Consider the following 14,315-nt stretch of genomic DNA (forward strand, 5'->3'; position numbering starts at 1 on the left):
ACCTCTTGTGCTCCATAATCATTTCAAACTCTAAGGAAGTGAAGGAGACATCTCAGGCTCACTAATTAAATGGAGCATAACGAAGGACTCCTCTTTGTGTAGGGTACATGTTTTCTTTCTCATGTCATTTTCTCTTTTTTTTTTTTTTTTTTTTACGTTGTAGATTCTTTTCCTTAACTGCTCTCCAGTACTCCATCCAGTTATTTCATTGTTTTCTCTTTGGATTCCCACGGCACAATACACAGGGTACCTGGTCCACATAAATCACCATCAAGTACCATAAACCATAAACACTCATACCAAACCACACCACAGCTGGCGGGGAGCTGAATGATGCCAAAAGCTGTTCTATCCTTCATCTCTGTATCTCTTTGCTTTTCTCTCTTTTCTTTCCTTTGCTTCTTTTTATTGTAAATTAAGTTCAACTTTTAAGTATAGGATATGTACATGTTGTCTGTCTTGAAGTCAGAGAAATGCATAAAGAATTACCTCTTAAATTAAAATTGTTTTTCGGCTGAATATTAAATATTTTGTGTATACAGTATTACAATACATCCTTGTTTTGATATGTATGATAGTGTGGTATGTATGATAAATGCCAGTGATAGATTTTCTGTCTGGTGAAGTTTTTTTTGTGTGCAGAAGTAGCATTATTTTAGCAGTATCTTGTGTGAGAGTTTCATGTGCCAAAAATACTGTAAGCTTAAAAGATGTGAATGTGCTCGATTTATTATGAATCTTATTAAATACGTGAAAATGAATGAACGGGTTTTGGGTCCATACATTTCAGACATAAGTTCACACAGGTGTCACGTCTGACATTACAGAGCTGAACAGACTTCAAACAGACTTCAAACTGAAGTACTCCTTTTAACAGCCGGACTTCAGTACGGAAACATGACAGCTGTAGAGTCTCAGAGGTAAGTGGAGTTGCGACATAGACTACAGTAATTTTACATCCAAATGAGCAAGTTCGTCCTCTCTTTTACTTTATTCGTTGGTGGACAACTTTAGACACCTGGCGGTAAATACAATAAGGTAGGGTATTGTCATGGCTTTGCATTGGCCTAAATGTTTACATAATCGCTACATTTTTTAATTTAAAGAGATATTTCATATAATTTGATGACTTTGATTTGTTTTATAGTGTGTTTGTCAAAAGTAGAATTTACGCCTTCGTGACCATACAACGTAACAAAACGAAAAAGGTGCATATTAGTATGTACAGTGACTTGAACGACTGAACGATGAGTGTTCTCATCCCACGAGGCCTTCTACACCTCGCGGGGATTGCACCTCTCCAGAAGAGAATTATGCCATGATTGCCCCTATTCTAAGCACATATGCTACAAGCAGTACTTAACTTATAAAGAGTACATCCTTGTTCTCGTAGAAACACGTCTCTGGATAAGCTATTCTTAAATCAGCATATTTCGAATATTGCAGCCTCATACAGAAGAATGTCCCTGCCTCAGAGTAGCACCAGCATGGGGATACGGGTGGTGATAGACTGAACAACGGCTGGGCCTTCGCCATGATGAATAAGTTATGGTGAAATGTTGATGGGTGGGACTGATTACGTTGATTGAACGGCCTTTAAAACATGTTTTAAATGTTTAAATGTTTAAGAGCATGTTTGGTGGGTACAGTAATATGTTAAAAGTAGTCTTGTTCGCGTTTGTTGCTATTTCACAATTTCAACAAGTTGTCACGTAATGTCTAAGTCTCTTCTGGCCCACTGAGAGTATGTATGACAGATCAGTGCAAACAATAAGGAAAGGATTACTAATGTTTAACAAATATCATTTTTTCCCGCCCACCAATTTTTAGTAGATTTCAACATTTCACATGAAATTTGTCATGATTGTAGCCCCACATCGCTAACATAAGTGTCCTTAGGTGTTAGTGTCCCTCCATGCTAGCGCCCCCGCTTACTCGACGTTTTCTCTGTTTCTCTGAGATAGCTTGATCTATCTTCAAAATTAATTTTGAGTTTAAATCCTTACGGAAAATGTACAAAAACATTAAATCTTTCAATACTTGGGGCCGTTTGCACATTGTGCTTGGAGCCATATGATTGGTGCTTGTGGTCATTTTCTAATTTATGGTAATATATACGCCTGTCCTGCACATGCACCTGTGGTTCACACTCTTTTAATGTACAGCCGACACAATCATAAACTATCATAAACTTCCTTAAGTATTTGGAAACCTAGGGGTCTTTCCTATTCAGTGCTGTTTCAGTAAATAACCTTGGTTTACTGATTCAAAAGATTGGCAGGATCTAAAAGGTATGGGAGTAAATGTGGGAAAGATAAGTTACTGCACAATACTTTAGAACTACTATTCACTGTGTCTTCACGGAACCATGAAATATGGCTTAACCATTACATCTTAAGGTTGGAGTATTTGAGTTCTTGTGTCGCATCAGTTTTGCCAATACAGTATATATAGTGGCATATACGTACAGTATATTGGTTACCTCGTAGCTTGACGAGAAGACCCTCTCTCCTCAACCTGTCTCCCTCTCCTTAAATTGTCCTCTAAATGGTCCCTTGTTTCCAGTTCCTCTCCTAGTCTTCCCTCCAGGGCGCTGTTGGACCGCCGTAAGGAGAGGTCTCGTGACTCGGCACGCTCTCGTCGCTGTAAAGAGACGGAGCTCTTCTGTCAGCTGGCTCATCAGTTGCCCCTGCCTGAGGGTGTCAGCTCCCACCTGGACAAGGCTTCCATCATGAGACTGACCCTGAGCTACCTGCGCACCCGTAGGCTCCTCAATTCAGGTGTGTGTGGAGAGACGTGTGTTGCTCAGGTGTGTGTACTCGAATAATAAACATGGCTTTTGCTTTTGTTAGTATGGCAGCAAGGAATTATGTTCTGTCCCAGTTGTGTGTGTGTGTGGCTTCCATTTGTAAATGCACTCTCTTCTCTGTCACTAGGTGGCCCTGAGAGACACATAGAAGAGGGTAGACAGGTGCATCCCCTCTGTCTGCAGTCACTGGAGGGGTTTCTTCTGGTGGTGACATCACATGGTGACATGATCTATGTCACAGAGAACATCAGCAGGTTCATGGGCCTCTCCCAGGTGAAAACAAATTAATTCTTTCTAGAAGATATGCTGCATGTGTAAACAAAACATTTCTGCCTTCTGTGTTCATTTTCCATTAGCATGGTTTTAAGAGTGGCCATCTCAAGTCTGCTCATAATGAGCACCATAGCCTCTCATTTTGTGTGTTTTCCAGGAATAGTGAATAGTCTCTTATGATCTGTGTATTTTGTGTTGTGAGGTGCTCTTGAGGGCATCATGTAAAGATGATGCTCTTTCTCCTGCTCTTTCAGACAGATCTTATAGGACATAGCATCTATGACTTCATACACCCCTGCGAACATGGAGAGATTCGAGAGAACCTCAACATTAGAGGTAGGTGTTGAGACAGAGAGAGACAGAGAGAGTGGTCTTTGTCTGAATAGTCACTGCTATAGCACCATCTGAATGGGAATGCTGCCCTTCTTATTTTGTTCTCTCTGTAGAATTGCTATGTTTTTGCAATGAAAAAGTGACGGAAAGAGTTGATCACCAAATCATATTTAGGTTCACCAAGGAAAATAATATAGAAATACGTAAGATGAGCAAAACAGCCAATGGCGATACTTGAAAAGTGAGGACTAGCAATTTAAAAGAAGAGGGCCTTACTCATTGTGGAGAATGACAGAACTTCTCATTGTTGATCACCTATTTTTTTATAATACAAGGACTCTGGCCAGGACTGGGACGACCTTAAATGGAGTTTCAGTTTAAAATGAACTGAGAACTGTGTGATCAAGATACTGATGTGTGATGTGTGTAAATTGCAGGGGTTTCTTACAGCCCGAGAGGAAAGCGGAGACAGACAGAGAGAGATTTCTTCATAAGGATGAAGTGTACCGTTACAAACAGAGGGCGCACCATTAATCTGAAATCTGCCAACTGGAAGGTGAGGGAGGGCACACACAGAAACACACAGAAACACACACACACACACACACACACACACACACACACACACACACACACACACACACACACACACACACACACACACACACAGTGAGAGAGAGTCATAAACAGCATATATGACTGTATATCACATTATTTAAATACAAATTCACTTTACTTACCCACGCTTCATTTGGGGATTGTTTCAAGTCATTGCATCCTAATGGGCGTAGACTTCAGGTTCATTTTGAAACCATTGCACCACCCTTTAACCAATCGGCATGGACCACAACGGGATTGCAACACTTCCTACTTTGCCACTAACAGTGCAAGCTGATACATTAGCCTCTTCCTAAACCCTGTTAAGGCAATAAGGAAGCAATGTAATTATTCTTGTTCTGGCTTCAATTCTTTGTTTGATAGCATTGCTACTACTGTTTGCATGGCTTCATCCAGCTCTGGCACTGCCACCATTGTTACTTTATTTTGAAACAAACCCTTCACTTCATTATCACACTTAGCCATCCCCACTGGTCTCTGATTGGTCCACCGTTCAACATTATCACACTTAGCCATCCCCACTGGTCTCCGATTCAGAGTGGCTGAGCGATTCACACATTTGACATACAATGTGTTTTGCTCTTAGAGTTGTTAGCCTTCTAACTCTAGCTGTTCCCACTCCTGATCTTTCTCTTCTGGCATCCCTTCATTATTCTGCTGTTCCTTCTCCTGATCTTTCTCTTCTGGCATCCCTTCATTATTCTGCTGTTCCTTCTCCTGATCTTTCTCTTCTGGCATCCCTTCATTATTCTGCTGTTCCTTCTCCTGATCTGTACTTTCTTCTTGTTCATCCTTTCCTCCCTTTCCTACAGCTTCATTTATGTTCCTACAGGTCAGCACCATTTATACATACATATTACATTGGAAACAGTGGGAATACAATGTTAATGAAGCCATTAAATGCTTTTGGCAGGTATTACACTGCACAGGGCATCTGAAGGTGTCAAGTCCCACCTTTTCCTTCCCCGCGGGGTGTGCGGCACCATTAGTGTGTGTGATGCTCCTGTGTGAGCCTATCGCTGTGCCCCCCAGCCCAGACACGCCCCTCAGCAGCCACATCTTCATCAGCCGCCACAGCATGGACATGAAGTTCATCAACTGCGATGAGAGGTAGGATCAGGATTCTGTGTATACTCTATTTTGTCTACCCTGTACTTTGGCTATGTTTCGCTCAGTGTGTGTGTGTGTGTGTGTGTGTGTGTATGTGTGTGTGTGCGTCGCAGAGTAAGCAAGTTGTTGGGGTACCAACCAGAGGAACTTTCTAAACGCTCAGTGTATGAACTGTGCCACGTCCTGGACGTCCCCGTCGTGGCCCGAAGCCATCGGATCTGTAAGTCTCTTGTAACACCTCTGTGCTACTCGGTCAGATCTTGAAACTGAAAGTGAGACTTAGTAGTCTGATGATTCTAATTCAGAGTTATGATCACATGCAGATGTTTAGGTAACAGTGAGTAGTGGTTTCCTCTACGTGCTAAATATGATTCTACGTCAGAGTAGCCTCTTTCTCCCCTTAAACAAACCCAAGGGGATCTAGTGGGGGATGATTTGTCGTAAAGTATATCTGAGTTCAAGCTGGAACAAGTTTTTTTCCATGTACTTTTCAGATTAAAATCCTTTACATGTACAGCAGTGTTGTGCAGGTGGCTATAACACTGACCCATGCATGGGGGCTTTTGTGGCAGTGTGTGCCATGGGACAGGTGGTGAGTGGGCCCTACCGGCTGCTGGCCAAGCAGGGAGGCTATGTGTGGGTGGACACTCAGGCCACGGTGCTCAGCAACAGCAACAGCAACAGCAACCAGCCACAAGTCATCATATGCCTCAACGATGTCATGAGGTAATGTACGCATTAGACCGCTAGATCACTTCCTCTTTAACCTTCATAAGAATCTGTACGTAGGAAACACAGAAAACACAGCAGCTGGCTTTTTTTTTTTTTTAATGAAGAGACCAGAGATGTAAAATAAGCACGAGGACATCATGTGTGATGTGTTGTTCTTCTTCCATGTTCCTTTTTAAATGAAGGGACCAGAGATGTGGAATAAGCACGAGGACATCATGTGTGATGTGTTGTTCTTCTTCCACTGTAGCAATATAGAGGAGCGATGGATTCCCTTCTCTTTCGAGCAGACAGAGGCTGCACAGAAAGAAGGGCGTCGGATGGGCAGCCCTCTATCCAGCAGGCTGAATCAGAAGCCAACAGCTCAGCCCCAAACAGCAGAAACCAGCCTGGGCTTTGGTCAGCACGACCCCCTACAGCTTGGCTCTCGGTGGTCGCTTTGCCCACCCCCTCTTCTTTCATCATATCCACTCACCTGAGTCCGCACCAGGCCTTTGGCATGTCTACCTACAACCAACCACATCTCTACCTCAGTATACACACACTCTGTTATGGTGGCGTAGCTACTTACATTTTACATGATCAAGGGCATCAAAAAGAATGACCAATTACAAATCATTTTTTTTATTATTGTGCATCTGCTATGTACATTTCAAAATAAATCACAATCCATAAATGGCAATATCAAAGTAACAAAAAGTAATGTATCAGGTGGTATTCAAGGATAATAATTAGGCAAGTATTTTAAGTCAGAAATCAGACTGAAACCTTCATAAGCATTAGCACCAGATGGCTGGTCGAACATTGTTAAAACATATATTTCATTTGACTTTTTTTGTTATTCTTTTGGTTATGTTAGCGTTCTTGTCTGATGTCACAATAAATAAATCTATGCAGAGTCATATTTGTGTAAAACCTTGTAATATTACTCTACCTTGTCATTCGACATGCTTCTTTGGCTTCTGCCATGGTCTCTGTCGGTTCTATAACCTTTTAATTGTTAACAAATACACGTGTACCACTGTCCATTAAGGGTCTCAGAGCACAACTGTATTGATGACAGTGGTGTAAAAGTGAACTACACTGAAACTTTAGGGGGAGCTCAGTAGCAAAAAATACAACTTTTAGCACAATGGGCCTTTAAGTGTACACAGGCTTTTCGGGGGTTACCTGTCCTGTAATATTCAAGTTTGTGTAATTTTAAAGTAATTATGATTGTGTGAAGATTGCTTCCTATTGTGCTAGTAACCAAGAGAAGAGTACATTTAGTCAAGTGTTACATATTCTCTTGTGGTAGGGAGATTTCTATAATATAATTTCTATAGGTTACATAAAGGCTAATACTTACTCACTTGCTTGTGTCTCTATGTTCATATGAATCACGTTTCTTCCTAAATTCATTGTTTATCCTACTTGGCCTGCCAGCTGCCTGGCTTGACATGTAAATTCTCTATGTTTCCTCATCATGATCAGCCTTGCCAGTCCAGAGCAGCACAGATTAAAGCCAGTTCCATGCCTGCAGAACTGTGAATGTCAGACAGATTAAAGCCAGTACCATGCCTGCAGAACTGTGAATGTCAGATAGATTAAAGCCAGTACCATGCCTGGAGAACTGTGAATGTCAGACAGATTAAAGCTAGTTCCATGCCTGCAGAACTGTGAATGTCAGACAGATTAAAGCCAGTTCCATGCCTGCAGAACTGTGAATGTCAGACAGATTAAAGCCAGTACCATGCCTGCAGAACTGTGAATGTCAGACAGATTAAAGCCAGTACCATGCATGGAGAACTGTGAATGTCAGACAGAGTGCAAGGGAACCAAGTCCCATCACTTAGTCCCATAACTGAGTCTTATGTTGCTTTTGTAGTTCTGTTTTGTAGTTATGTTTTGAAATTCTCTTTCGTTTTCCGCACTGACTAGAATCCTGTCCCTGACAGCAGCATGTGTCCTCCCCATGTGGAAGGTCATTACATAACTGTGTTCACTGGCTTACTTCTGTTAATACAGATTGGTTCCTGAGAGAAGGAGGCCCAAATCATGCAAAATAAGCTTATATTAGTGGTGAAGATTTCATAATACATTCACACACACACAGTGTTCATGTAGTCAATGGGGAGAAGATGATGTTGATATTGTGTTGTGGGTGTGTGGGTACGTGCGTGTGTAAAATATAGGTGTGTTGAGGGTCTTTTGAAGTAGTAAGTCAACCCAGCCAATGCCCTCAGATCTGTTGCAGTCATCAATGCTGTGTGGAACATTAGCAGTTGAGATAAACAGTTCCTTTCGCTTGTGGTTGAGACATAATTTCCACACAGCAATGTGTTGCCATTTTTAACCAGTTGTATCTGTATGACTGGCCCCATGCCCTTTCAGTGTCCTGCCAAGGTCACATGAGCCGTGGCGCGATGCAGTCTGGCAGTTTTGGTGCAGGGAGGGGAAATTATGCCCTAAAAATGTATTCTGTTCCCAGGCCAGAAAAAAGAGCCACATTCAAGCAACATGAATCCCTGGGCTGTTCTCAGGTCGGTCTGCCAGGAGTGTGTCTGTCACCACCAGACAAACTCAAGCTTGAAAGAAACCGAAACCACACCGACCACAGCTTCCGGTAACAAGGCACACGACAGGCGCTTTCTCGTGGGAAACTTTTCAACTCTTTACCTCTCAGCCCTCCAATGCACACTTCTCTGTCTATCTTTGTGTGTGTGTGTGTGTGTGTGTGACAGAGAGAGAGTTTGTACATGTGTCTGTTAGTGTGTGTATGTGTGACCATCTTCTCACTGATATTACTGGTGGTGGATTTTCCAAATTACTTTAGTCAGATAATGCAAGATAGCATTTTCTTTACAGTTGCATAAAAGCTGCATAAAAGCTTAAATAATGTGTTATCCTAATAGCCAAACTAGACCAGTTACCTACGTCAGCTGATTGAATCATACCTACATTTGACCTAAACATTCTATTAGTTTAAAATACTGTTGTTTACACTTTGTTTGAAATTGTACCTGTTTCTTGAGAAGCAAGATGAGTTGCAAGTTAGATGGACTGTCAAAAGCAAAAATGCTTGCATCTGAAAAAGGAGAGATGCGTGTGAAAAAGGAGAGTGTTTATCGAGAAACTCCTGACCTGTTGTTTTTCTAACTGCTGTGCCTATTTATGAGATGCAGATCCATCTGGCCGTCCTTTCATGAATTCAAGAGCTCTGTCTCCATCTAGTGTTTGGAGTTTTACTAATGATCTCCACCTTCACCGCCGTACACTTGTCATCATTTTCACCACTCTTTCATCTACATGAAATTCCCAGCTTAAAAAGAGAAACATCATTTAGATAACTGCAGCATTAAATATCCCTACGGTTTTCTGTGGAAATCATTCCCTTGTATTGTTATACCCATTTCAGTTTCTAGCTTTAACTCATTTCATTGGATTCAATATTTTGTAGTCATTTTTTTTTTTGGCAATATAATATCACTGTATATTACCGAAATCAGTGAGACTCACAACTGAATACTTGGATAAGTCAAAGTGCCACGATGGGCAAACAAGGCAAAGTTCACAGGACTGGAGTGCACAGTACTTCTTGCTTATCACAAACAATTACACACAAAGACAAAGGAAAAGTCCAAGGCTTACATAGCTAGGAGCTCAATGAATACATTGGCTACAGGTGAGAACTAAACTTAACTAGAAAATGTATTTCCTGAAGGAAATACCAGTGCATGAAATGCAAAAGTTAAGAAAGGAAAAAGAAAAGAAAGAAGAGTGAAAGAAGGAAAGAAGAGTGGACGAAGGAAAGAAGAGTGGATGAAGAGTAAAAGAAGGAAAGAGGAGTGGAAGAAGGAAATAAGAAAGGAAAGAAGAGTGGAAGAAGGAAAGAAGAGTGGAAGAAGGAAAGAATAATATTCCTAGTTATACAGTTGAATGGAGAGGGACAGAGAGAAGAGGAGCCTTGGAACCTTGGTGCAGGTGTCAGTGAAGCACAGGTGCAAGCCAGTTTAATGACCCTATTATGATGTCACAATGGCCCAATGTAAGTCAATGGGACATTTTTTATTAGTTTTTCTTTAATATCTTAAAAAGTATCCAGTAAAGTTTAGAAAAATACAAAAACATAGCACAGGTGTCCTTTATAAGACCTACGCGACAAAGTTTGAACGAAGTTTCTACGTTAAGCAGTTTGAGCTGAATTAAGTGCAGAAAAAGGTAAAAAGAACTAGAAAATGCATTTCCTGAAGGAAATACCAGTGCATGAAATGCAAAAGTTAAGAAAGGAAGAAGAAAAGAAAGAAGTGAAAGAAGGAAAGAAGAGTAAAAGAAGGAAAGAAGAGTGGAAGAAGGAAAGAAGAAAGGAAAGAAGAGTGGAAGAAGGAAAGAAGAGTGGAAGAAGGAAAGAAGAAAAGAAAGAAGAGTGAAGAAAGGAAAGAAGAGTGGAAGAAGAAAAGAAAGAAGAAAGGAAAGAAGAGTGAAAGAAGAGTGATAGAAGGAAAGAAGAAAAGAAAGAAGAGTGGAAGAAGGAAAGAAGTGTGGAAGAAAGAAAGAAGAGAGAGTGAATAGGGAAAATATTGAAAGGAGAGAAAAATGGAGCGAAGCAGAGAGATGGAGTGTGAGAGAAAGTAGACTGAGAGAAATAAAGAGAAAGTAGAGTATGGAAGGTGTCTCTTAATATTCCTAGTTATACAGTTGAATGGAGAGGGACAGAGAGAAGAGGAGCCTTGGAACCTTGGCGCAGGTGTCAGTGAAGCACAGGTGCAAGCCAGTTTAATGACCCTATTATGATAGGAAAAATGAAAAATACATAGCACAGGTGTCCTTTACAAGACCTAGGCGACAAACTTTGAACAAAGTTTCTACGTTAAGCGGTTCAAGCTGAATTAAGCGCACCAAAAGGTAAAAAGAAGTATAAGAAGCCACGTAGGAATAACAATACAGGGCATTTCATGCACTGTAATTAACACATTGGCTACAGGTGAGAACTAAACTCAACTAGAAAATGCATTTCCTGAAGGAAATACCAGTGCATGAAATGCAAAAGTTAAGAAAGGAAGAAGAAAATAAAGAAGAAAGGAAAGAAGAGTGGAAGAAGGAAAGAAGAAAAGAAAGAAGGGAAAGAAGAAAAGAAAGAAGAGTGGAAGAAGGAAAGAAAGTAAAGAAGAGTGAAGAAAGGAAAGAAGAGTGTAAGAAGGAAAGAAGAGTGGAAGAAGGAAAGAAGAAAGGAAAGTAGAGTGGAAGAAGGGAAGAAGAGTGGAAGAAGGAAAGAAGAGAGAGTGAAGAGGGAAAATATTGGAAGAAGGAGAGAAAATGGAGTGAAGCAGAGAGATGGAGTGTGAGAGAAAGTAGAGTGAGAGGGATAGAGAGAAAGATAGAGAGAAAAAGAAGTAGAGTATGGAAGGTGTCTCTTCATATTATACAGTTTTTTTATAACAGGACACCTATGAAATAGATCAAATACAAAAGTTTAATCACATTGTATGTGGAATAACAGCCATCAAGGTGTCTCATTATGAGAAAATACTGAATGAAGCGGAGGCAAAGAAAATATGACGCCAAGCGGAGGTATACATTTAAGCAGTGCTCCCAAGCCTCATTCACCCACTGAATGACTTAAGATGTTGTGTGTATATTTGTCCAGAAGATGTCGCTGCTGCACACTGTTGTTACTTCTCACTGCAGCCCTTCTGCATGTAGGCCGAGACCCATGTGCACGTGTATAGCCTATCAGAAAACAGTCACTCACTGCACGCCATAGTCCCAGTCAGCTCTGCACTCCCTAGTCCCATCCCCCAAGACAGCCCTGCAACCCCCCATGTGCACAGAGGCACTAACATTATCATTGGGCACCCCGTGCTCCTGTACTTTTACCTCTACGTAACACCCCCATCCCCCAGGACAGACCCTCCCCCACATCATAACCATGGGGGTTTGGCAGGAACACAGCAACACACTCTCACTCACTCTCACTCACTCTCCTTACACTGGTTCATCTTAAGGAAATACATGTACAGGGACTGAAATGTACAATAAACAGTTTGCTCAATCAAATCTGATCATTGAAAAAAGTGAATCCGATTAAATATTGAACTGAACAACAGCATGCAATATCTAGTCTGCTTAATACTAAACCTCAAGGTCATTATGTTGCATTATACACAAAATATCCGCATGAAACAAACTGTTTACTTACAAATTCTACCTCTAGTGAAGCTAATAATAACCACGGGTCTACATGATCTGGATTATGGGTTGTACATGATCTTTTTGGGAATAGTTTCATTTTCCAAGGAATACCTTTAGTGCACGAGGGCATGCTTTAACACAGAAGGAAACTGCAGTCACCCCACAAGGCCTGTGAACCACACTCTTTTTGAAAATGTCATGAAAAGGTCTGTACATAAATTAGCCACATTCTTCCGAATTTTCTTATTCTTTAGAAGCTTTTCCGCGAAACAAAAAACAACTGATTTATGACCATTTCTGTGCCCCTCCTCCTCCTCCTCCCCAGTTCAACAAACAGGGTGGGGGGTGTTTTCCATGGCTGAGCCAATGGGAAGCTGCTGTTTGCCCTTTGAAACCTGAGAGTGATGAATGATTAGAGGCGGGAGGCACACAAAGCTGCTTTGGTCGAGTTGCTAGTGTCATCCACTGAAATACACAGTTCTCTAAAAAAAAATCTGCCAACCAAATACCAAATAAAGGCATGCAAATATTCCAAAATTATTTTAGGAAATTTCATTCTTGAAATGCATAAGATGCTTTCACGACATTGAATGATAAAATGCCTGTTTAATAGTATTTCTTCATTTAGAACTCTCATGTTTGAGGAAAAGTGGTTATAATCTTATAATCTCAAGGGCACAGTTCGGTTTATGTGAACCCACGGCTGACATAGAATGACAATCTCTCAGACGTCTTTGGATCAGAAGACTTGGGCCCTTGGGTGGGTACACATGGGAGTGCTGGCTACATGAGTGACCTCCGATCTACGAGGCGGGAGGCACACAAGGCTGCTTTGGTCGAGTTGCTAGTGCCATCCACTGGCACACATGCAAGCAAGACTTATCTTTATGGCTCTTTTAAAGGGGTTAGTTTAGAACAAAGGTAAAGTAGGTAGGCTTTGATGTACCTTTCAAAGTCATAGTTTTATTGTTGCTTGCAGTAAGGACATTGGTTTAATAGCCATTAGTGAAAGCTACAGTCCAGCTACTTTTTTTTGCTGACATATACAACCGCATACTGATAAATACCCAAGCTCCACCACCGAAGATGGGATCTACCCTTTATCCTGATAAGAGCTCTGTAAAGCGCCTTGAGACCATTTTATTGTTTTGGCGCAATATAAATAAAATAAAATGAAATTAAATTGAATAAGAGCATGAATGTAGAGATAACCAGTTGACCATTTCAACCATGGAAGAGACGAGTGGCATTCTTTTGACAAACTTAAGTCTAGTCAATAAGACAAACTTAAGTCTAGCATCAATAAGACAAACTTAAGTCTAGCATCAATAAGACAAACTTAAGTCTAGCATCAATAACGCAAACTTAAGTCTAGTCAATAAGACTTAAAGTAACACTATGCAACAATTTGACATTTTTTGAGGTATGGTTTTATAGGCAACTAGTTTTGGTACCATCCTCAAATTCATTTTGATAGCATATGGTCATGTGAAGGACAAATAAACACCTGTGTCTTCCCCACTAGCCATCCAAGATATGCCCTATGTAGTTCTGTGTAACGGGCTGGAACCCCCTGCAAAAATGGAAGAAAAGCTTTCACATGCATGACATTGCCAGCTATACTGCCAAAAGACACCAGTTAGTGTGTTGGCAAGCTTCTATCAGTGTCAGCTGGGCTGTTGGTGGTGTTTGCAAGGTTTTTGCATGCCTTTTAGGTAGTTAGCTTACTAGTTTTGAAACAGAACTCCGTACTGCTGCTTTCAGGTCAATAAGACAAACCAGGAATGAGCAACTATATTGCCTCTCTTTTCACTGACATGAAGAAATAAGAGCATTCAGAATAGATGTGTTTTAAATTAGATTGGTTTAGATGCGATTATCTCTATTACACACACGACTGAGCCTGCTTGGTACCAAATCCATACATAACTGACATGTGTCAATTTAGCTCATTCATGAAGTTCAAATGAAAGGTAATGCATGAGTTCAAGACTAATGGCAGGAAAGAAACATATCTGTTCTCACTTTAATCATAGGCATGTGATATAGGACAGAGTGAGGGGCAGATTGGGGAGAAATACAACGCAAGATCTAAGCATATGTCGCTTATTCTTTTAAATGCTTGATAGTAACAAACTAAGGGTATTTTAGCTTTGAGAACATATTTCATATTCATACAACTGTAAATGCAATTTTAGACGTATTACTCATATAATCGTAAAGGCAACGATTTAAGGTTATATCACAGGGCTGATTTGTGATAATGTAGACA

The 14,315-nt window shown here is 40.8% G+C and overlaps 1 protein-coding gene across 1 annotated transcript; it reads left to right on the forward strand.

The window, feature by feature from the left end:
* The first annotated feature begins 897 nt into the window (after window positions 1–897).
* On the forward strand, window positions 898–6,768 carry LOC105904118 (endothelial PAS domain-containing protein 1-like). The gene is made up of 10 exons (XM_042710140.1): window positions 898–920; window positions 1,148–1,191; window positions 2,502–2,780; window positions 2,937–3,082; window positions 3,337–3,422; window positions 3,872–3,971; window positions 4,947–5,143; window positions 5,257–5,363; window positions 5,716–5,869; window positions 6,123–6,768. Exons 1-10 carry the CDS (start codon window positions 898–900, stop codon window positions 6,349–6,351), a joined length of 1,365 nt encoding a protein of 454 aa, XP_042566074.1. The 3' UTR covers window positions 6,352–6,768.
* The last annotated feature ends 7,547 nt before the right edge of the window (window positions 6,769–14,315 follow it).

Source organism: Clupea harengus, chromosome 16 (genome assembly GCF_900700415.2).
Source record: "Clupea harengus chromosome 16, Ch_v2.0.2, whole genome shotgun sequence".
Classification (NCBI taxonomy): Eukaryota; Metazoa; Chordata; class Actinopteri; order Clupeiformes; family Clupeidae; genus Clupea; species Clupea harengus.